The 21,943-nt window shown below is 28.2% G+C and overlaps 2 protein-coding genes across 5 annotated transcripts in view; one reads left to right on the top strand and one right to left on the bottom strand.

Annotated features, from left to right (window-relative positions):
* Positions 1-2,462, bottom strand: part of Amph (amphiphysin) — a 354,651-nt gene extending 352,189 nt beyond the window's left edge. For 3 of the 4 annotated variants that reach the window (XM_075375033.1, XM_075375035.1, XM_075375037.1), the window contains exon 1: positions 2,326-2,448. In XM_075375033.1, coding sequence (XP_075231148.1) covers positions 2,326-2,394 — 69 coding nt within the window. In that variant the 5' untranslated portion in view covers positions 2,395-2,448. Of the gene's footprint in view, positions 1-2,325 lie in introns of all 4 variants that reach the window. The other variant, XM_075375036.1, reaches the window with a different exon arrangement.
* Positions 2,463-3,327: 865 nt separating this feature from the next.
* LOC142330420 (leucine zipper transcription factor-like protein 1) lies at positions 3,328-21,117 on the top strand. Its single transcript, XM_075375656.1, has 7 exons — positions 3,328-3,363; positions 3,743-3,867; positions 8,119-8,313; positions 14,453-14,633; positions 15,165-15,308; positions 19,174-19,299; positions 20,885-21,117. Exons 1-7 carry the CDS (start codon positions 3,328-3,330, stop codon positions 21,026-21,028), a joined length of 951 nt encoding a protein of 316 aa, XP_075231771.1. The 3' UTR covers positions 21,029-21,117.
* The last annotated feature ends 826 nt before the right edge of the window (positions 21,118-21,943 follow it).

Here is a 21,943-nt window from a genome sequence, read left to right as displayed (position 1 = left end):
ATTATATATGTATATAACATGAGACTGATGCAACATAAAAATGTTTTTAAGTGATAATGAAATACAAAGCTTAGCAAGTGCATTACGTTATAAAATATGGCCAATTAGTTTTTAAATATCTTAACATGTCTAATACAATTTTTAAGAGATAAAAATGATATTCTATTTTTATTTCTTTAAAAGAATATTTTTAAGTGTATGTCAATAATACCATAACATAAAAAATAAAATTAAACAATAATGAGTGATAAACAAAAAACAGTATTTATAATAGTTTTACTTACAAATTAAATGCAAGAAGTAGACTATAAGCCTATTCATGGTTTAACTTCTATTGTCAAATCTGGTTGAGCATTACCAAAACACTGATATTAACCAAAACTGTACCATCAAAGTATGCTGGGATACTTCTCAACTAATCAGATTTTTTACTCAAATATGCTCAAGAAACAATATGTTGAATGGTTTATATTACAGAGGGTAATATGTTGCCCTCTGTAATCCATAAGTGACTGCATTGATTTTCTTGAAATACTTGTATATATATTTGATATTCTTATCTATACTATGAAAAAAATAGTGAATTACAGATGTAATTTTTATTCTAAGACAAAAATTCTAACTTGTCTGAAACTAGTGTACTAGATTTCAACATATCTTTATTGTAAAATTCAATAACAAGTTTATGAAAACAGATATAAAATTTAACACCCCCACACATATACAAATATAAATAAACCATAAAATGGAAAAAATACTATAATTTTATCAAACCCAAATTATCTACATTTAATTGTAGATAAATAAAATAAAATATAAATATGGCATAAATAAATCTGTCCCGAAACAGTCCAAACTTGTTACACATTTTGTTGACTAAATAATGACTGACTAAATATTAATTAGTAGACATCAAAATATCAGTTTTGATACTGAATCGTTTTCATTTACAAATTGATGCTTTAATAAAGGTTGATGCTTTAATAACTTGAAATGTTTGTTTTTGATTTTTAATCAGTCAATTTTTACAGTACGTAATACTGGCTGCAAACTGCCTTTACAAATAAAACATATTATTCTCATTACATTAGTAAAACACTCTTAAGAAATATTGCCTTTGACTAAAAAGTACCACAATGTAAGTAAAATAAAGCAAATTTTTTTTGTATACAATAAAATTATAACTTCTCTGGTAACAAAAAATTAAAACCACGAAAAAACGTAAAAATTAAATTATAGACATTTTTATTGAGAATGTCTGGAAAAATTCATTTAATAACAAGAGAAAATAATAACGACCCACAAAATCCAACTGTTGGGGAGATGACCCTACTGTGGAAGAGGAATGTGTAAGACACTAGATTAATAAGATTAGATGTGTAATTCACAAGATTATTGGATTTCTTTCACAGAATTTAGAACTTTTACAGCAGTCGGTTATTTAAATAAACAGTGAATATTTTAAATACAAATTAAGTAGTTTATTTCATATTTATAAAATAAATGGACGGGAAATAACAGAATTCACAATCTACATAAAATCACTGAAATAATTATTACAAAGTAAGTCACTGCAGAGGACATAACCTGTTTTAAATGAGGCCAAGCAGTAGCGCATGTTCAGGATCTCGGGTATTTTATAGTCTTCATAAATAATTTTATGCCTCCAGCACATATTGTACTAACAACGAAAATATATCTAAATAAATATATTTTCGGAGAGAAACAAAAAAAAAAGTGTTTAATTATTACAATATTCTACAAACTGAGGATTTAACTTTGATTATTCAGAATAGAACTACAGCACGTAAAAATGGTCAATCTTCATGTTAACAGGTTAATTAAAACAATATGTTTGTCACTGAAGTCTAAACTACAACAGGAGAACTGCTCAAAAATGCCGCTCCAAGTTTCCGTTTTTATCGTGTTTGTAACGTACTTCATACATCCCGGTACCAGAGAATAGCCTATATTATAAACGTCATAATAGTTCATTTATGCAATAGTTTTAAAACGTGTTTTGAATTAAGATTACAAAATACTTGACAATCTTGAATGAAAATACCACGCTCCTTCTTAGATAATAAATACTAAAGTACACTTAAATGTCCTCGGATTAAGAGAACTTCATTCACAATATTCACGTGTTTCAAAATATTTTATCAAACCGAATAAATAATAAAATGTCAATACAGATAATATTTTTTAGTATTATTAGATAATAACTTAATAAAATGTCCGCTTAAAAACACTACAGTCCAATGGTGCTTAATTTAAATTTCTATGTACACAGAAACAAATACATAATTAGTATTTACTAATTACCTTCTCTTTCGCCCTTCCAGCGTGTTTTTGTACCGATTTGGCAATCAAAGAGCCCTTGCTTTCCGCCATCTTCTGATCACTACTGAAAAAACAACTAAACCACTTTCATATTCCTTCCACCGACTAAACTAGAAAAGGGAACGAACAAGGAACGTTCCATACAGTGTTGCTTTCTCCCTTTAAAACAATATTTTTACCTTTATCATCTGTATAAATATAATTTGAAATACTTTCAAATATGCATTATTATGAGAAAATGTAAATTCTATTCATTAAAGAAGTATTTTTCGAAGGATCAAATTTTTTTAAAAACAAAATATTTTTTTTAAATGTAAAAAAAATTCTACATTATTTGTATTTAAACACATAAGCACCATCTAGTGGTAAAAACAAAAACTTGCGTACCAGGAGATTGGATGCTTATGACAGTACAAATTTGTAGAAGTAAAAATTTCGTTTAAAGTAAACGAGTAATTAGTACAACCTTAATCTCGAATCGCTTAAAAATTGTTTCCCGTGGAACTTCTATTTTATTTTTTTGCACCTAAGCTTTTATTTTAGATTTTTTTCGATTATTTGCTATATCTAATTTTACTTATAAAATTCTGGGGCAAATCAAATAGCTGTACTAATTTTAGAATCATGTCCTAATTCTTGAAAATACTTCATCATTCCGTACTTAATAGATATATTAGCAACAAAAAAAAATAAATAAATAGTCTTGAAACAGAAAGTCTGAAGAAGGAATGCTTCTTTAAAGAAACAATAATCGTTGTAATTCGTTTTTTACTTAGCAGCCAAGTTTTCATTCATTAACAACTGACAATATGATTATACAATTGAAACAAAATTGCGGGTTTTGTAACAATTAGTAATCAAATCGGGATGAATGAATTGCACCTATAACTAAATAGGTTTGAATATATTAATAGCAATAATTATGTGAATAAAAAAAATGCTGTCTTTATGGCAAAATAATGCAGCAGCTTCATCATCGTCACCATGGCAACGATAAACACCATTCGTAAACAGTTCAAGGTTATCGTTACTATACTGACAGCTGCTTACTAAAGCGCATGCGTATTGATTTTTAATTTATGAAACTTAGAGATGTCACGTTTAAATATGACGAGTCTTAAACATTATTGATTTTCTATTTAATAGTGAAGGTATATATTTAAAAAAAATCACAGTAAGATGGTATGAATAAACTGCTATTCATATTATTCTGCACAAAAAATTTAACTATCACTAAATATGGCACTGTTTGTTTTTAACTTGCACTTTATATTAGGTCAATCACCTTAGTAAAATATAGGACAAAATAATCACTTCCTTGAATCCATTTAACATGCACTTCATACTATTTTAAAAACTATATAACTACTATGATACTAAATAATTACTTTATTTTTAGGCTGACTTGGGGCTTAATGAACACCATCAGAGTATTGTTCATAGTTATATACAATTTGCTAAATATCAAAGAGCTCAAAATCTTAAAGCTGTTGATTTATGTTTCCAAGATGTTCTGGAATCAAGGTACTTAAAAATTTTTAGATTATTAAAAATATTTATTACTAATCAAAGTACCATGTTCTAGAAATAAATATATGTTAAATTACTGTATCTTTACTTGGTTAAAATATTCATAAAACAATGGTAGTTTTTGTTAATGAATACCATGAAGAAATATTTTTACATGAAATAATTAATTTTTAATGACAAGCTGAACCAAACTAAACTTAAAAAATATACTTAAATTAATTTTAAATTATATTCTGTCATATTAAGAGTTTAAATGTAATATATTTATCATAAATTAACTCTTTTATAATGCTGTTAACAAAAACCACAAAAATGGTTAGTTAAGAAATTAAAATATTTAAGAAAAACATTTTTTTAAATATATTAAGAAAATGTAAACATTAAAATATTTTTCACATTCACTAAAATGTATTACATACATTTTAAATAAGTAACTTAACACATTTTAGGTAAGTGTGTTGTTAAACTATTTCTCAGTATTTATTAGATGAAGTAACAACACTATTTAATAGATTATTAAGTAATATAAAACTTTAATTTAGAGAAATAATTTATAAAAAGACCTCAGCTGTTTTGTGAACAATAATCTCTGTTAATCTCTAAATAAGTTGGTCCTGAGTTTGATTGTAGTAAGAGAAATAACCTTTTTCAACATAACCTACCATTTTTTAAATAATTTCATAACTATGCTGACAGAGAACCACTAGTCTCTATATAACTGGATAGAGAATCCTGTGTATTGTAATTGGTAAAAACTAGCGTCACCAAATGAGTGGCTAGAACTAAATAAAATGAAATGGCGCATATGCAGAATTAAGTGTAAGAATAGGGGGCTAAAACCACGTTTTAAATCGATACAGTAGAAGTGTTCTGATTTTGTATTTTGAATACTGATCTCTATATAACTGTACATCTGATCTCTACATAAATTTTCCACTACTGTCTGCAAATCTCTGCTGGTGTTGCAAAAATTATCGTTCTTTTGGTTATCTGACTTGAGTAAAATAAAATCCCTACCATCACAATTATAGTTGTGCAAGCGTACAGTAGTTTTATTTAGTTTCCAGCCACTCATTCTGCAGTGCGAAGTACGCTTTAATATTGAACACTTAATTGTATTTTACGCCATAATATCCTCTCTCCAGTTATATAGAAATTAGTGCAGAGAACTAAAATTAAATTGCCAGCATTATATAGTTTATGTTAATTTGAAATATTGACTCAACCATTGTTCTATCTAGTTCTCTGAGTATGAAATGAAAGCAAGTAGTACTAAAGATTATGCTAATTTCTTGATTTATATCTCAGCATCATACATTAACAGCAAAACCAATTTTAATGAAATTTGAAAGGCAAACCCTTTTTATATTTAAATTAACAGAGGGACTGTCTAGTCTTCATCATTAACATTTATAAGTTTTAATTACATTTAAAATTTTCAGCCTAATATTTCTGCAATTTAACAACACACTGACATCCTTCTGTTTTATAACAGTATTCTGATTTTCCTCTGACATCAAAGGTGGGTGATAATTTGATGAAAATCAATAAGTGGGAAGTCCCCGGACCACATTACTGGCACAGTACTTGGCAAACTTAATAAAAGAGCAGCAACCTTGCTGTAATGAAGCTAACAGAATTATAATTTGGTGTTTATTCCCTTACAGTATTACCTCTGCCGCCATTCATTCAATCTGTTAACTGGGAAAATAGCCTTCTATCTAGACTGAAAATTGTTTTTCCTGATTTTTTTGGTGAAGCATAATTTTAGAAAATATTTCAGGGAAGTAAATAAAATTTGAAATAATTTTTCTGAATATGAGTTGGTGAAAGAGTTATTGGCTGTTAAAAACATTCAAGAAAGGAAATGAGGGTTGTTAAATGTTAGAAAAAACTTAAATGAATATTATAATATGAAATTTATAGACGAAATTAAAAATTTGACTATTTTATTTATGAATTAAATTGTAATACAGATGTGTACCAGAATTTGTATGTTATTTAGGTTTATCTAATATTAGATTGATTTTTAAACATACCGAGGAGAACTGCTGAAACTGGATTACATAAGTTGCACCTTTCTATTGTACATAAGAAAATGAGGATATTGATGTTTGTTCAGATTATAAAATCCAGATGAGAGAAGACTTATGTCATTTTCTAGTTGTTTATGCTAAATATGTTGGATAAAATATTTAAAACTGTAAATATACTAATTTTTCTATTTTTTTAAGAGAGATATTTACTTTTGGCATATTGTAGTAACATTCCTAGTAGCAAAGATTAACTGCTCAAATAAATGTGTTAGTATTGAAATGTTCATTTTTGGGTCGCATATTTAAATTTAAAAGTAATGTTCTACAGATGACCATGGTTTTGTCATTATTTATTCTTTATGATTAGTTTTAAATGATTACGTCTTATTTTTATTTTTTTATTAACTAATTTTTATTAATTTCTTAATGTTGGTATTATTATATAAATAGGGTAATATAATTATTAAAGAAAATGTTTACAGATAATATTTAATGTAAATAATGTTTAATGTTTATTAATAATTAAATAAAATATAATTAAAGAATAACAGTTTTAAACTTTTGTAAAAATTTAACAATTAAAGAAATTACACAGCTTTAATACAGAAATTTTCCACATTTACGATTAAAAAACTAAACTTTGGAAGGAGTATTTATTTACTACTATTACTACTACTCCGTAATAAATTATTTCTTTTAATTATAAGACCCTGGTATTTAATAATGCATAAACTGTATTTATTGAGTATGTTAAATGCTTTAATGCATTTCTGATTTTTGCTCTGTTGTTGCAGCCTTTCTTCCGTCTATCTATTCAAGTTTATACCCTCTTCTTTTTCTTTCTCTCTGGAAATTTAGATTCTCGAATCACTTTTCTAAATTTATCTGTCTTGACACTGATCATTAAAAATGTTTAATGATTTTAGATCTGTTTCTGTTTCTTTAAACCAGTTCATCTTTGCGGCTCTGTTTTTGTAGAAATTAAATGTTTGTTCTGTCAATCTTTGGTTCGTCATTTTGAATAAATGTCCACAAAACTGTAATCTTCTTTTCCGGATTGTCCCGATTTTTTCTGTATTATTATAAATTTCTTTTTCAGTTTTCAATTTGTAAATTCTATCTTCATATTTCGATCCATAAATTTTCTGGTAGGACCAGAACCACTGTTTTATAGTGCCTCAATTTAGAATTGTGTAACAAGATTTTTTTTTGTTAATGTTCTTTGTGAGATGATAGGCAGTTTCCATTCTTTGTACTCCATTCTTCATTCCATTTTTTCAATTATATTCAGTGTTATGATTTCTCCCAAATACTTAAATTTTTGAACTCTACTTATTTCTTTGTTATCGAAATATTAAAGGTTTGAGTTCTGATCTCTTTGTTACTGGAAAACCAGTTAGTTTTTTCATAAGAAATTTGAAGACCAATTTTGCTTGCACATATGCTTAGTTTTTGAATTTTTATTTTAGCGTCATCAATATCTCTTGACTAAAATGCAATATCATCTGTGATGGCCAGAATGTTTATATTTATGAATTTGTATTGTATAATACAAATTGTATAGTTTTAGTGCCCATTTTTATGTTTTTATATACGTTTAACTTTTTAAGTTCTTTTTCCCATTCTCTTATAACTTTTTAAGGGCACTGTTAAAGAGGATCAGAGACAGTCCATCTCCTTGCCTTACCACAGTCTTAATTTCAAATGGTTCTGAAAGTTTCCCTAAGAATTTCACTTTGCATTTTGTGTTTGTTAATGTTTCTTTCATAATGTTTATTATCTTGGGATCTATTTTAAATTCTTCAAGGATTTTAAGTAGATTCCCTATGGATGGAATCGTAGGCTTTCTTAAAATCCATAATAATTTTAACTAATTTTGGGTTTTTAATTTTTTGATACAGTAAAATTTGTTTTAGATTAAAGATTTGCTCTGCATAATTTCTTCCAAATAAATAATTTTATAAAAAAAAAATAAAATAATTTCATTACTGGGTTCACAAATGGTATTTTGTATTACTAAATGATCTGAGTAAAATTTGTTTTAGATTAAAGATTTGCTCTGCATAATTTCTTCCAAATAAATAATTTTATAAAAAAAAAATAAAATAATTTCATTACTGGGTTCACAAATGGTATTTTGTATTACTAAATGATCTGAGATTGCCAAGATTATTCTTCATCAAACTAATAAAAAAATGTATTTTTACAGGTTATTAGAACCAACATACACAAGGAATGAAGTTGAAGAAATACTTCGAGGTTTATTAGATATAGTAAGAGGTGAAATTGAATCGGAGCTTATAGGTTTTGCTCACAATAATGCATTATTATTAAGTCAGTTATTCAATCAAGCTGAAAAATGGCATCTACGAATGAATGTAAATTTATCTGAAGTACAAAATAGGTCAGTGCATAAATAAAATATAAATTGGTTTAAAAATTGTAAAGATTTCAAGAGACAAGTCAAAGTAAATTTAACTTTATAATTTTATCTAAAATTATAAAGTTAAATTTACACTTTACTTTTTACTTTTATTTAATTTACTTTTCATCAATAATCATGCAAAATTACTTGCTTAAAGTTGCTTTAAAGAAGTTCAATAAAACATAATTAAACATTAAAAAAATAAAAGAAATTGTCAATTGAATGTAGATGAGAGAACTTTTATGCCGGAAATGAAGAAATTTTGAAATTATTAATTATAGAAAATGTAAAATATTAAAAGTAGGTCAACAAAAGAAGGAAAAGTATTTATGCAGAAAGAAATAATTTTTAACTATCTGTATGAAATGAAGAACATATTGCGTTGTATTTAAAGATGGTTTTGAAATATGGTGTTAATGAAAATGTTTAAAGTTAGGGGGTTAAATGATATTCAAAATGAAGAGATTTTAGGAGAAAAATTGTGGGAGAAAAATGAGACTTGAGTCAAATTCTAATTGCAAGAAGATCTAGGTTAATAGAATATATATTGAGGTTCCAAAATTAGTTATTGTAATAATAAAAGAAAAACATAGGACATAACTCAAACAGGTGTAACAAGTATGTAAACATAAAATGATTAGTACATTTCCAAAGATTTAGATTAGTGTATGAATCAGTCAAGCAATACCTCTCTCTGTGTTTGTGTATGAGACTGCATGTAACTAATATTTATATTAATCAGATTGTATTATTTTTAAATTATTTACTGTTATTTTTGGTTAATTTTTTCTTCTGTTTGTGTTGTTCTTTTTAACCCCTTACAAGTTTTATGTGCTGTATCTTTTCTTGGATATACGTGAAAAGTATTAACTAAACTTCTGTATAACACTTGGTCATATTAAACTGGCTGTTATTTAACCTCTGAATTGAATCAATAAAAATTAACCATGAGTTGAATGATTCAACAAAATAATTTTGAAGCATTTCAATTTCTGATGAAAGTAAAATTTTAAAGAGGTGCAATATTAAATAAAAACCAAAAATAAAAAAATGTAAAACCCAAGGTTCTACCTGTTTTAAATGCAGGGTGTACAAAAAGTAATATCAAGAATAATAACTTATGTTATACTTACTTCAAACAGTGAAAAATTACTTCTGTCAGGATATTGCATAGAAAATGTTTAATCTTGGGGAGTCTCTTTTGCATTATATAAGTTCATGGGGATTTACTACCCCTCAGAGGAACAGACTTATATGTATCAACTCTTCCATTAAGATAAAATGTTGACTCGATCACCAAACAAAATACAAACAAGAAAGTTGTTTTCATGCTTCAACATTTTGATCTCAAAGTTGTCAGGCTTCAAAGCCTGAACAGCTATAAACACATGTGTGTTTCCTTAAAAAATTCCACATTGTCATAACCAGCATTGCTAATTTGTGGACAACCTTCTTAACAGATCTTTTAGGACTGCACAGGAAAGACTCCCAGACACATTTAACATTTTCTTCAGACACCCTTGGTTGCTTCTTACTCTTCATCTTTACACATACATCTGGTCATTTCAAATCAATTATGCTATCGATGAACTTTATTGTCGCTTGGATGATCACAATTAAACTATCTACAGAATGCATGTTAAACTGTAATTACAGATTCTCATTTAGCAAACTGCAAAGCATTGAAGGCTTTTTCTTCAGGAGTCACAATCTTTTCTAGTGGTGCTGTCAAGTGGTAAGATAAGGAATTGGTCTATGGCTATGAGCGCAACTAAAACTGCTTTCTGCTGTTTGTTTCCAGCTTTAAATCTACATACACCTCATCCAAGAGATATTATAACAAATTAAAATCCCTACATTCTTTTTTATAACCTGTTACTATATACAAAGTCTATTCAGAAAGTAACCAAACTTTATTTTTTTAATTTTTATTATTAATTTTACAGATTATTGGTCCTTGTCCTCTTAAAAGTATTCCCCTCCCCTATTCACACACTTTTCCAAACAGTGTTTCCATTTTGCGACGTAGTCCCGGGTAGCTTCATTCAAAATGGCTTTAGGACCGTGACGAATTTTCTTTAATATTATCAATGGTCTCAAAACGGCGTCCTTTCATCACTGATTTTAATTTCGGAAATAAGAAATAATCGCAAGGAGCCAGGTCTGGCGAGTAGGGAGGCTGAGGGAGCCTCCCTATTTTGTGTCAAAATTCATCTGAATTTTGGCACAGAACTGATGAAATTCAATGTACGGGCGCATTGTCGAGGTGAAGGAACCATGAGTTGTCTCGCCACAACTCTGGTCTCTTTTTACGGATTTTTCACGTAACCGTTGTAAAACGCATTGTTAGTACGCACGGTTCACTGTTTCACCTCGACGCAAGAAATCAGTATGCACAATTATATTAAATCGAAAAAAAACAGAGCATCATTTTGACACTGGATCGAGAATCCCGTGCTTTCTTGGGGCGTGGAGGTCCTTTGCCGATTCATTGTGATGATTAGACTTTTGTCTCGACGTAGCCGTAAACCCAGCTATCGTCTCTCGTTATGATCCTTTGTATGAATGTTTCATCTTCATCGGCTTGTTTTCAAGAAGTCGCCGACAAACGTCCACTCGATGTTCTTTCTGCTGTTCGCACATCAAACGAGGAACAAACTTTTCTACAACTCGATGCATGTTCAATTTTTCTTTCAAAATGTCACGGCATGATCCAATCGATTTGGATGCACCAGACCAGATCGTTGATTTTCTGAACACGAGTGTCATCAGTTGAAGTCGAAGGTCTTCCTGGTCGAAAGTCATATTCGATTGACTAACAACCACTTTTAAATCGTAAAAATATTTCGTAACATTGCATACGACCCAGTGCATCATCTCCGAAAGCTTGTTTCAAAAGTTGAAACGATTCTGTTAAAGTTAAAAGTCTTTCACGCAAAATTTTACGTTGTATCATTGTTCCCGAAAATCGCTACTCACAAACACGTTAGACGAAAACTAAACGAGATATCAGCAATACAAGAACATGTGGTTACAGAGGTTATGCGAAGCACAATGCCATCGTCGCACGTCACTAAATATCTCCGTTGGCACGTAATTAAAAATGTTCGGTTATTTTCTGAACAGACCTCGTAACGTGACATAATGTGTCAAATTCATTCTCTTTAGATGAAACTGAATCGTATTTACTGTAGTTTTGGGTCAAGTACTAAAAATTGATTTTTTAGAAATTAGTTTTTCAAGTTTCCTTAAATCAAAACAAAAAATTTACATCAAATTTGAAACAACAACCCTCAGATAAAGACAGCCTGAGTTCTCAACAATGGGGTATGACGTTAATCCCTCTTGTTTCAAACAGAAACATTAATTTTGTACAGCAGCTTCTGCTTCTCTGAACTCATCATAACATTAAAATAACAATGTTTAAGAATGATTCGCTTTTAGGATACATGGAAATATCCTTTTCAAGGCTATTTTGCAACTTCTTTATAGTGTTGCAGTACCTGTAATATTCAGGGGCTTTTGTTAATGGAGGCTGTTTCAAATTGGTTATACTGTTTTAGTTTGTAGTTAAATAGTATATTACATATCTGAGCTTTTGTTTATTTGTTAAATATATTTACTATTTTTTTTTTCAAATTCTAAGTGTTAGTAAATTGTAAATTTTATTAGTATATTGTGTTTCTGGCTTTTATAAACTATACCTGAAATTTGTAAAGTTTCTAAGAGGTGATATGTAGAAATTCTGTTAAGTACATAAAATCTGCTGTCGTTCTGTTGTATTTATTCTCCCTTTCTGCAAATACATGTGTTCCTTTCCTATCAAATTAAGTATTTACAGCAATTACTGAAGTATAACATGAAGTAATAAAGTAACTGAAGTAATAACAAACCAGCAAAACACTAACTGATAAACTAAATAATATAAATAAATACAAATTAAATTGTGTGACTACAAAATTTTGGTAGACTGGGTACATACATAAAACAGATACAAGTACTACTTAACATCCTTTAAAAATTATCACATAGAAAGCTATCACATATACATGTAGGCACATGTGCGTGCACACAATGTATACACATGTATAGTGCATACAATGGAAATAAAAGGTTCTGTTGGAGAAGGTCGAGACTGCATTACTACCGAACCTGAAAACATTTACATCCATCTAATAGGATAACAATAATAATCATTGAACCTTTATTTCTGAATGTATTACAGTTTTCATGTTTTATTAGTTATAATTCATTATTATGTAATTAGTATTAATTCAATAAATAGAGACTGCAAAAACAAAAATTTTAATTTAAGTATATTTTTAAACTAAAAAAATATTAAGCTTGAAAAATCTTAACTGATACATTAAAGCACATCTGTAATTACACTAAATTAGATGCGCTATTATTATTAAACAATTATTTTTTGTAAAATATTTACAATTTTTTATTATTTAGAATTTTCAAATTGTTTTTATAGTAAGGATGGTTTCAATGCTGATTGTACTATTATTATTAACACTTACTTGAAATTTGCATGATAAGTCCAGTTCCTCTGAAAGTTTACCATCTCTTCTCTATCTTCATTGGAACAGTCATTTCACTACCACTGACTAGATATATGATAAATTTATCCGTTATTTTGTCGATTAGTGGTTCCATTTTCTTATACTCAGTCTCAGAGTTTTTTACATGTTCCAATCATCCTCATTCATTCCATTAATTGTTTTCTCAACTAATTTTTAATATCTATCATTAAAAATGTTGTGTTATTAATACCAACACATCTTTTCAGAGCCAATCACAATATCTCTATTTGATTTAAATCGGGATGCTAAGGTGAAAGTAGCAGAACCCGATGCCTGTGTATTTTTAATAGTTCATCAAAATGGTACTTAATTTTTGAATTTCTATGCAATTTAATTGTCATACAATTGTGGTTTTAACATTGCTTTATTAAATAGAATGCTGTTCTTTTCTAAGCAATTAATCGTCCCACTTTTCCTATCATTTGAATTTTGGAGGCTTCTCTAGAAGTGAATTGTGATGTGGCGCATTATTGATAACAACCACTGATTGGTGGAGGAGGAAGACCAGGAATTAATTTTCCTGATGCCCACTTAATGAAATTGTTGTTGTTGTCTCTGTTCTAACAGTCACTGCTCTTTGAACTTGTTTTCAAAGATAACATTATATTGAGAATGAACCCCATTTTTCCTTCACCATGGATATGATTTATTAACTGATCAACTTTATTAATTGGCTCTTTTACTCCTGCACCATTGTCTTCTGACCATGATTTTGTTGTCAAATGGGGCGTTAAAATATACGATTCATCCAAATAAACAATTGAAGAATTTTCTTTTCACCAATCGCTCATTTTTCTTAAATATTCTATTCTCTTTCGCAGGATATCTTTTTTCTCAATCAAAGGTTTCCTATATCAGTTTTACACCACTAAACCCTAACTCTTTCAGGATAGCTGCTAGTGTAGTTCTAGAATCTTTAAATTGAATACTCTTTTGAAGTTCTTCAAATAGTTAATGTAGGTAGTTCTATGTTTGCATGAAACTGTTCGTCTTTAAAACACACTGTATTACAGAATACTTGGTTTCTGAATGAGCCTAATGTTACAAGTAATTTTTTATTTTCATCGTACACACTGTGTAAAGATATTAATTGCAACATGCTAACTTTACATACAGCATATCAAAGTCATGAATTTACCACATTCAAATAATGTAAAATTACAAATTACTAAATTTGATAAAAATAACATATTAAACAAGCAAAAACACTACACAATCAAATTATTTGGCAACACATTAAAGGATTTCCTAACCGTTTCAAGACAGGATCCACAACACCACCTGAACATTATTGAAGAAGGAGCTCTGTAATAACTCTGAAGATACTTACTGCTGATACATTTTTATGTTTTTATGAAGTAAATTACATACAGCTTCTGCCTTAAGTAAACTAAGCACATTAAGCAGATCTGAAAATAAATACCTCATTTCTTTCTCTAGAAACAGATATAGGTATTTCATTCATTTATATACCAAGACCAAAATTATTTTTTTGAATATTGGAATTAACAAAACACTTTTTTTTACAGAGAATTACTGGAATGTGTTAAAGCTATGGAAGTACTTGATTTAGGAAGTCAACCAGAACGAAAACGGCTAGAACCAATTGATAATACTGATGGAACTGTAGCATTAATGAGAATTGAAGTGGGGCGACTACAACAAGAAAATGAACGACTTGATCAAATAGTTAAAGAACTAGAAGACAAAGTAAATTAATCTTTTCTTTAACTTTTATTTGTTTAATATATTATTACTCCATAATTATAAACAATGACAATTATGTAAATAAAGTTTGTGACATTTGAGTTAGTCATTACTACTATTACTATCAGTCAGCGGCATATAAATGATAACAAATCAAATTTAATTACTTTAAAATAAATATCTAAATAATAATAATGTAATTTTAATGATGAAAAAAATGTTATAAACTTTAGGACGAACTGATTATGATAAACTGCTTGTGCTCAACATAATACAAATAAAAGTTAAATAAAAGGCACATAAAGTAAAAATTATTGAAAAGATATTTTATTGCACAGGCCAGTTGTATAATCAACCTTGTGTAGAATCTTATGAATATTAGTACACAGGTAGTAAACTATATTTTAATACATAATAAAATAGTCATCTATAAACAAAAGACAATATAAAATGTAAAAAGACAACATATTGTAAAAATTTAACATAGATGTGTACTATGTACTCATATAGTATAATTTACTTTTTATATTTCAGATGACAGAACTATGTAATGCAAAGAACAAACTTGAAAAAGATGCAACTGATAAAGATAGTGAAATAGATGCATTAAAAGAGAGAACAGAAGAACTTATTAGGAAATTAGAATCAGCTGCAAAAAATGACACAGACATACAAGAAGTAAGTATATATTTTATTAATATGAATACAGTGTAGGTAGACTCATGAGATGAATGTAATACATAATGGTAGTGATGCTTACAAAACATGCGAGTTAAAAGAGGCACCATCTGAATGGTGCCTCAGAAAACTATTTTCTGAGATCCAGTGGTTGCAGTAAACGAAGTAAAGGTGTCACTTATTCATGTGTAATATAAAATTCATGTGATATTCATATCATATGATTTTTTATTTTGGGGTGCTAATATACAACAATTTATTCATTAAATGAAAAAAAAAAAAAACAGGATATCCTTATATTCCTCACTTCCCTGGTGAGATGATTGATTATTCTTTAAAATGGCTGCATGCTTTTTTCATGTTGAATTATGTCGGTATTTTGTAAAATAATTTTAACATATTTTATCAATTACAAACACCAAAAACAGTAATGACAAATGAACTATGAAATATAATAATGACAAGAAGTCACCATCTGATTTGAGTGACACTTTTTGATAATTATTAAAAAATTCTGCATCTGATCGAATCAAGTTTGAAAATCATATATGATTTGTAAAAATTCATTGGATTTTCAATCTGATCATTATCACATATGGAAGTAGTTTTTACATAATAAGAAAATACATCATTTAAGACTTGAGATAATCTAAGGATTAAAAGATGCTTCTCAAATGATGTATCATGTTCATTTAATTTTGTATTTGAAGGTTACTAAATGAGCAATTTGAGGACCTGTTTTAACTCAAACTTTTAGCATTTTATCTGTTTTGATGGTTTTAAAATAGTTACAGTCAGAAATGTTTTTATGAAATTTTGCAGTAAAGTTCCTTTCTACTAAATAAAGTAACATATTTTTTATAAAATTTCAATTGTAAAATGGCAGTTACTACAGCTATAGGAAAATCACAGGCTGTCACCTTCAATAACTTACTGTCTGTAAGCTGCTCAACATGTGCTATTTCATAATTATTAACTTTATTGTATATACTACAAATTAAAATTTTTGAAAAATAAAATAAAGTAATAACATGGGGATGTAGTGGACATATCTCCTCCATTGTTGTTAGTTGGTGACTTTTGATATCTCTGAAAACAGTACTTAGTCCTGTCAGATTATTTTTGCCAGTGGCTTAACTTTCTAATATTGACATATTTAAAATATTTTATCAATTACAAACACCAAAAACAGTAATAACAAATGAATTATGAAATATAATAATGACAAGAAGTCACCAACTTTTGTTGAATTTTAATTTCCATTAATTCAAATTTGTAGTAGCTTATTAAATTTAATACCAATGTTATATTTAATATGAATTTGGAATGGTACCCAATGCCTACACTATACCAGCCATTATCTTTAACAATTGATGCCAAAATATGGTTCAACTGGCTGTATCTTTATAACCTGATATTGTATATGATCTTACATAATATTAATTTATTTGATCATATGTATTTTTCTGAAGTTAATTCTTTTTTTTAATGACAATCTCTTGCTTTCCATTAATGAAATAGACAAATTAGCATGTTATTACAAAATTCAAAAGTAATATACCAGGTAGGTAATTTTTTTTAGTAGAGTTTCAAATCATTAAGCAATGATATGAAATTATTTTTGAAGAACTCTAAAACCCATTGAGTTTTATTTTGATCAGTTAAGTTCTCATATATTTCTACCTATATAATGAATTCAGCTATTAAGTTACTAAAAATTTATAATGAATTCAGCTATTAAGTTACTAAAAATTCTACAGTTTAATGGATCTCAACAGATCTAAAAGTGCACAAATATTGTTTTATTTTTATTTGTCCAATTTATATTTTCGATGTAGGTTGTACCACGAAGTTCTCCCAGGACTTTGAAGTTCTCCTAAAATGCTTCATTTGCGAATTATGGCTAGTGAAAGATTTTGCTTGGTTTTCAGCTACCCTGGTGAAATGAAGTAGTACTTAAATTTTAAGGACATTAATTAAGGAGCAGAATTAGTGATTTCTTATGGCTTTTGACCTGAAAAATATAAATTGAGGTAAAAAACCATTTTTTTTTTAATTTCACATACAATTACTTTGTTAAATGGGTAATAAACAGATAAAACTTTTAAACGAAACTTATAGAGATTTTAATTCTGAACAAAATGGTATAAAATAAGTTGAATAAAACAAAGAAAGGTTAGAAAAATTTGAATTTTATTTACAAACAGTACACTAGACCAAAGTACATTGTACCAGTATATAAATGTTCAAAAATGAGACAGTCATTTTCAACACATTTCTTGGCATAGTTCTGTACTGCTTTTGTTGCTGATTTTAGTTCTTCAGGGCTGTCCCTTAAATTACTCAGCTGCATCCATAATGCAGACAACTAATTTCTCACGAGAATGTATTTTTGTTTCGTACATACCTATATAAAATAATACCCATATAAATATTTTTCATATTTCCCTAGATGCAAAAATTTAAAGGCTATCTTGGTGGTCAGGAATGTGGACCTCCATGACCGATTCATTTCTCAAGGAAATGATTGAAGTGACTGGAAATGGCACAACAGTAGTGGGGAGGCACACCATCTTGCTGGAAGTATACTTTGCGTCTCAGCACTAGAGGAACATCTTCAAGCAGCTGTGGCAATTCTTAATGAAGAAAGTTCAAGTATACCTCAGCATTTAAGCAGCCAGGTAATATGAACGGTTCAAACAGCTGATTGTGAAGAAAGCTGGACCATACAGTGATGCTAAATTGATGTTGAAAAATGCCTTCTACAGTTTCATGAGTATTTACTTCTACCCATGTATGCCCATTGCATAAATTGTTGACATCATCTCAAGTGACATTTGCATCGATAGTAAACAAAACATACTTGTAAAGTTGTCGATTTGTATTCCACCAGGTGCAGAACTCTAAGCGAAGCAGACTGTCTAATGCATGAAAGATAAAAATTTTTTGTTTAAGTGTCCTCCAAACCATCGAATGCAAAACTACAATCTGCTTAGAAAAATGTGATGTACTGATGCTTGGACTGCATCGATAATAATTTCATCAATACAGTGTCATTTTGGACAGATCGTTAGTATCTGGTACGAATACTAGGTAATGAAATTGTTTCCTGAAGACTGCAAAAAGTCGTACTACTTGTTTTGGGATGTGGAATCCTAGGATTTAGAAAACTTATTTTATATTCTATTGCAGTTACCATTACACACACCCAAAATGAATACCATATCACCGTACTTCTCTGTTGTAAATAAATATGGCATTACTTCAATGACAAATCGATCACATTCAAAGTAAAATTCACAGAACTGAAAACCGAGCGAAAGTTTTTACTAGATGCAATTCACAAACGGAGCATTTTAGGACATGTGTTTATTATGAACTTTTTCTATTATTTTTACGAGTAGAATAGGTTATGGAAGTTGCCACAGAACTTACTTTACACTCTGTATTTATGATCACTCATAAATGTACATAGATGAAATAGGGATCCTTTTTTTTAATCTAATAAAAGATTATATGTAAAACGCGCAATGATATACAAAAAAAAAATCACTAGTAATAATAAATAACAATACTACTACATAAGTACCATTTACATAATCCACATAAAAACTGAGCTCTTTATCAGTATCAATAATCAGTGCTAGCAATTAAACTTAATACTTAAGTGTTGTTTAATATATACTTTGGAAACATAGGCAAATTTCTTTTTTCCTTAACAAACTACAATGTCATGATTTCAAAGGTGTAATAATATCATTAATATGATAAAACATGAAATGTGAAACCAACATAAATTCCAAAGTAGAGAAATAACTGAATATTTTGTATAAATAATTAAACACTTATTTTACATTTTATTTAGAGCACAGATTCTGAAAAAATCCTTGGAGAATATGAAGCTGTACTTAGTGAACAATTGTCAGCTGAATTGGAAGCAATGAGACAACAAGTACTTTGCGTGCAATCACAATTACAATTAGCTGAACAGGTAGGAAATCAATTGTTCAAAAATAATATGATTTCAAAATACAAACTTTTAAGATAATATAAGTAATTTCATATGAAATATAAAGGAGGTGTTTTTATGTTCAATTAAACTTTATCTGTATAAATAATAAATTCACAGTTTTCTAATTCAACAAAATGGAAAGTACAGTCAGTTTCAAGATGATATCCTATTTTCAAGTAATTTAATTCTTTTCAGAATATTTATCTCCTTTTCACTACTGGTTATTGGGTAGAAAGTGACAAATAAACTTGATTAGCTCCTTTCATGTTGGCAGATAATTAACAAAGAGTCTACATCAGCAAGCCAATCCAATTAAATCTCACGAGTGTTCATACACGTAACAATATAATTGATGTGTCCAATACAGTAGTGATTGTTAATTGTGTTTAGCATGTAGAATTTTGTCAATAGCCAATATGAGCATCCTCTGTACACTTTGTTCAAGAAATTTAGCATATTTGGTTCATTACTACAATTTATAGAAATAAATAATTTTTATAAAATTACTTTTTTAATTACAATAAAATTAAAATTAATTGATGATACATCTCACTTGAAGATATAGCAGAACCCTGATTTACAATTACTTGATATTAATGAGCCCCTTAATTTATTAAAAATATGCAATTAATGGGTCCACACAAAGAAAAGGCATATTTATTACTGCAGTGATATAACAAAATTTTATTACCTCTCTTGAACCAAAACATAACCCTTGTTTTTAACTGACTATTGCTTTAATAATTTCAGTTTTAACCCACTGGGTTGGTCTAGTGGTAAACTTGACATTGTAAATCAGTTGATTTAAAAATCAAGAGTTCTCAGGTTCAAATTCTGTTAAAGGTAGGTGCTTTTATTCAGATTTGAATATTAGAACTTGGATACCAATGTTGTTTGGCGATTGAGTTTCAATTAATTATACATCTCAGGAATGGGTGGCCTGGGTTTATTCAAGGCTAAGTATAGTTAATTAGACTGATAAGTTGATAATGACTTTAATTGTTAATGAGACTATAAATAAAAAATATTCTCTCTATGTACCTATAAAGTAATTTTAATATAAATCTAATTTTATATTGGAAATGCTACATTTTAAAATTATCAGTTTTCTAATATTTCTTGATTTGCCAAGTGTACCCACTTCTTATCTTAATATTCTATGTAAAAGTTATGAATTATTTTTATCAGCTAATAATTTTTGTATTTTGTAAAGTTTTCTAATTTATTTTTTTGAATACTTTAAAAAAGAGTAATTATAAAAAAACAGTTCTCTATAAGGACAACTTCCGGCTAAAATAGCATATTCCAGAAATTGTTAATAGCTATTCTTATTTAAAATTGTACTACATTAATACTGTATTAATGCAGTATTAATGTATAAATATTGCTTTTATTATCTTACAATAATAAAAGCATAATACTATTATTTATTAAAGAAAAAACTTTTTAATATTTAAATTAAAATATCTGTTTTATAATTAGAAGAATGAAACTTTAGTAAAGGGGTAAGGAATAAAATCATCATACTTTCGAATTTTATTTTGTTTTTATTTATACTTTACAGGAACTTGATAGAAAATTTAATCAAACTACAGCTTACAGTAATATGAAGAAAATGATTGCAAAAAAAAATGAACAAGTAAAATATCTTCGAAAGAAACTGCTTGAGTATGAGCCAAATTATGAAGGTGAAAATGAAGAAGATTAATCTGTTTTATTTTTTATACATAAAAAATTATACTTTTAGTTGCAACAAATCTATAATTATATAAACGTTTTATTTTGATGACTTTATAAAGGTGGAAATTATTAATTTCAATCAAAAGAATTTCAATTTTATCCTATATTAATTCAAATAAAACTAAACTATGTGCAAAATTTATTATAACTTTAAAAAAAATCAGTCACTTTAATATATAGATTTCATATACTTTCTTTCTTCTACACTACACATATATAGAACCCATGTAGTATTTTAAAACAATTATATGGGCAAATTTTAACCGGTTTGCATTTGCATTTAAGCAATTATTTTTATTGGCTAGGAAACATGAGTACTTGGATCATGCAGACGCCTGATAAAATTAATATCCTCATCAGATCAAATCTGGGTCATACAGGTAGGTAACAGCATGATCTAGCAGTGTTAGACTTGCACTAACAGAAATGACAGTGATAAATAAGTTATTAAGAATGAGGAAAAGAGATAGCACAAAAGAAATATCTATTCCCAGAGGGACTCCATTAAAAGACAAACCATCCCATCCAGAAAAAACTCAAGGTTCCCTCCAATACAGAGATAATCAGTGCCTTCAGCACATTTATGATCGATCAATGATCTCTGTGTAAATAAAGGACACAGAGATAAAGGAATAAAGGACCGACAAAATACAGGACAATATATATATATATATATATATATATATATATATATATATTATATATATACACACGGGATAATTCAAAATGATAACTAAATTTTGTAACTCTGTATTCCAAATAAACAACTAATGAAAAATATGAAGTAAATTACTTCTGATAATACTCACAATAAAGTTTACAAATCCAATTCATAAATGTTCAATGTGGTCCCCTCCGGTAGCTGAACTTATCCTACATGAGA

This window comes from Lycorma delicatula, chromosome 9 (genome assembly GCF_047948215.1).
Source record: "Lycorma delicatula isolate Av1 chromosome 9, ASM4794821v1, whole genome shotgun sequence".
Lineage (NCBI taxonomy): Eukaryota > Metazoa > Arthropoda > Insecta > Hemiptera > Fulgoridae > Lycorma > Lycorma delicatula.
The sequence above is the reverse complement of the archived record's forward strand: the minus strand, read 5'-3'. Positions and strand labels throughout refer to the sequence as shown.

Coding starts and splice junctions, on each gene's coding strand:
- LOC142330420 (XM_075375656.1), top strand. CDS start 3,328: ATGGCAACGATAAACACCATTCGTAAACAGTTCAAG. Junction 3,364..3,742: donor CCATTCGTAAACAGTTCAAG/GTTATCGTTACT, acceptor CTTTATTTTTAG/GCTGACTTGGGGCTTAATGA. Junction 14,634..15,164: donor TTAAAGAACTAGAAGACAAA/GTAAATTAATCT, acceptor TTTATATTTCAG/ATGACAGAACTATGTAATGC.